General features: G+C 39.9%; 1 protein-coding gene across 1 annotated transcript; it reads right to left on the reverse strand.

Moving 5' to 3' along the window:
• Window positions 1-828: 828 nt before the first annotated feature.
• On the reverse strand, window positions 829-2511 carry LOC127097425 (uncharacterized; the record flags this gene model as incomplete). Its single annotated transcript, XM_051035923.1, has 2 exons — window positions 2434-2511; window positions 829-1740 (listed from the first exon to the last, which is right to left on the reverse strand). Coding segments are annotated over exons 1-2 (990 nt in total), but the record flags the coding sequence as incomplete, so codon positions are not given.
• Between the last annotated feature and the right edge of the window lie 1187 nt (window positions 2512-3698).

The following is a 3698-nucleotide window of genomic DNA, read 5'->3' on the forward strand; positions in this document are numbered from 1 at the left end:
AGTTGCCTTGAAGCATAAGCTACCACTTGCCCTTTTTGCATCAAAGTACGTCCCAAACCCAACAAAGAAGCATCACAATACACAACGAAAGTTTCTAACGGATCCGGTAAAATCAGAATATGAGCCGTAGTCAATCTTCTCTTAAGCTCTTGAAAATTCGCTTCACATTGCGAAGTCCAAATGAAAGCTTGACCTTTCCTAGTCAACTGCGTCAATGGTAACGACAACTTAGAAAGTCCTTCAATGAACTTCCTATAATAACCAGCCAAACCAAGGAAACTTCGAATCTCAGCAACAGACCTAGGAGCTTCCCATTGAGATACAACTTCAACCTTCGTAGGATCCAGAGAAATACCACCACTCGAAATCACATGTCCAAGAAAACTTACTTCACTCAACCAAAACTCACATTTAGAGAGTTTAGCAAACAACTTCCTCTCTTTCAACACCGATAACACAACCTTAAAATGCTCGGCATGATCCTCTTCGCTCTTAGAATAAATCAATATATCATCGATGAACACAACAACAAACTTATCCGAAAGGTGCATTGGTCACACCAAAAGGCATCACGGAGTACTCGTAGTGACCATACCTTGTCCGAAAAGCAGTCTTTTGAATATCCTTAGCCTTTACACGAATCTGATGATACCCAGACCTCAAATCAATTTTGCTAAACACACAAGCTCCAACCATCTGATCCATCAGATCGTCAATCCTCGGAAGTGGATACTTGTTCTTAATCGTCACTTTATTCAGTTGTCTATAATCAACACATAATCTCATAGAACCTCCTTTCTTATTGACCAACAGAACAGGTGCACCCCACGGCGACACACTAGGACGAATAAACCTCTTCTCGAGCAAGTCTTCAAGTTGACTCTTCAACTCTTTCAACTCGGAAGCATACATTCTATAGGGAGCCATCGATACAGGACTAGTTCCAGGAACTAAATCAATCGAAAACTCAACCTCACGTTCCGGCGGTAAATCACATATATCTTCCGGAAATACCTCCACAAACTCACAAACTATTGGCAATTCTTCAATCGTCCTCTCCTCACGAATATCCAAAGTTGCCAACAACATAAACAACTCGGCACCATCTTGCACCAATTCATCAACTTGCTTAGCAGACACAAACCAATCTTCCTTAGCACCAACCTCAGGAAAAATAACCGTCTTCTCGAAACAGTTGATATACACCCGATTAAATTCTAACCAATTCATACCCAAAATCACATCAAGTTGCTCTAAAGGAAGACAAACTAAATCAATTCCAAAATCCCTACCAAAGATACTCAACGGACAATTCAGACACACATAAGAAGTAGAAACAGAACCCATAGCAGGTGTATCAATAACCATACTTCTACGCATATCAGATAATATAAGATTCAATCTCTTAGCACAATCCAAAGAAATGAAAGAATGTGTTGCACCGGTATCAATAATGGCAGTCAAAGGTGTACCATTAATAAAGCACGTACCTTGGATTAGTCTATCATCGGTAGTGGCCTCCGCACCAGTCAATGCAAACACCTTTCCCTTCGCTTGCTCCTTCTTTGGCTTATCACATTTGATACTAATGTGACCTTTCTCACCACAATTGAAACAAGTCACGCTCAAACCAACTCCACAATTGTTTGCTCTGTGACCACTCTTGCCACAATTGAAACACGTCACAAAATCCTTACTACGATCAACAGCACGATGACCTTCAACGCCACATTTGAAACACTTAAGTGGAGTAGAAGATCCTCCCCCACTTGGCTTCTTGCCATAACCAGATTGTCTCCTCTTGTCATCATACGGTTTCCCACGATCTTGGTTTTTCCCCTTCAAACTCTTGTAGAAAGAAGCACTCTCCCTACTATCCTCATCATAAATCCTACTCTTGTTAACCAACTCCGCAAAACGAGTAATTTGTTGGTAACCAATGGCCTTCTTGATATCATGTCTCAAGCCATTCACGAACTTCAAGCATTTAGATCTCTCAGCATTAGCAGTATTGTAATGAGGACAATACTTGATAAGCTCCTGAAATCTAGCAGCATATTCCGCAATCGTACCATTTCCTTGCTTCAATTCAAGGAACTCCACCTCTTTCTTCCCACGACAATCTTCTGGAAAATAGTTCTCCAAGAAGACATCACGGAAAAGAGCCCAAGTAACCTCAATGTTGTCTTCTTCGAACCTCTGAAGAGTGTTATTCCACCAATCTTCAGCTTCCTTCTCAAGCATATGAGTACCAAACTTCACTTTCTGAGCATCAGTACAGTTCATGACTCTGAAGATCTTCTCAATTTCCTTCATCCAAGCTTGAGCTTTATCAGGTTCATGCTCACCCTCGAAGACAGGAGGATTGTTCCGCTGGAATCTCCCCAAAGCACGAAACTCATCATCATCTCCATTTCGGTTACCAGCATTCACTTGAGGGATCTGACCAATGGATTCAGCCAACGTCCTCAGCGCCTTAGCAATTGCATCATCGTTCTTGCCTGCAACCATCGTCCTGAACAGCCCGAACAACCAGACAAACAGTATCGATCGTGTCAGATACACAAATCAAATACAACGGGGTGGAAAACCCTAACGACTATTAACCAACTGGTCAACCAGGCTCTGATACCACTAATGTAACACCCCTTATTCTACCCCAAAATACTTAACATATAATCAGAGTAAATAAGCACGCCTATAAACAAAAGGGCGTCACATCGATTTTTTCAAAAACTAAAAGCTTTCAAAAACCAACATCATTCAACATCAATATACAATACACCTGGTCATTTAAAATAACACATTTCAATTATCATGAATATTCAAGAATATGCGTTCGCAGCGGAAAATAATGAATACTCATGTATTTCATAAAATGATCCATGTCCCATACCATGATCATCTCTCAATAATCTCCTCAAGATAAAATAAAACCATATCCAGAATATTTGGCACGATGGCCTCTCCAACAGCAATTGCAATCAAACATGTTCATAAGTAATAACGTACTGCATATCGAAATAAGATATGAGTTCAATACTAACAATCTACCCCGTGTTACATGACCAGAGCATTGACTCACTACCTAGTCTCCAAACTAGAATACGGAAGCTCTCTGGCTAAACCTCGAATGAGCTACCTTCCACTTACTTCAACGATACTACTCCTGAGTATCTGCACGATACCCATGTAAAGGTAACATTCAAACAGAAAGGGTGAGAATTCAAATCGTTATGAAGAAGTATAATCAAGCACAATGATTAAATCAACAATTAAAGGAATTCATCACACTTCGTATTACCATGTAAATAATATTAATCAACATTTATTTCACATGTTTCAAACATCCATCAAAACTCAAGGAGTACAATATTAAAATCCAATACTATATTCCCGAAAATACACATAACTACAATTATCACATAATCACATATTTTGCCAAGTTATATATCCAAACATCACCAAACTCAATTACCATATCTCATACACACATCACAATCACAACAACGCATACACTCGATGATCACATAACTCTAATGTGACTCAATGCAAGACATGTGACTCTATGCATGCGGTACCTCAATGTGAACCCAAAGTTTCACCGCTTTCCGATTCAATATCTAGAATCCAAGCCACGCTTCCGATCCGGACAAGATCAAAGCCACTGCGTCTATTTCCAATTAAGGATCAACGTC

This window comes from Lathyrus oleraceus, chromosome 1 (genome assembly GCF_024323335.1).
Source record: "Lathyrus oleraceus cultivar Zhongwan6 chromosome 1, CAAS_Psat_ZW6_1.0, whole genome shotgun sequence".
NCBI classification, from domain to species: domain Eukaryota; kingdom Viridiplantae; phylum Streptophyta; class Magnoliopsida; order Fabales; family Fabaceae; genus Lathyrus; species Lathyrus oleraceus.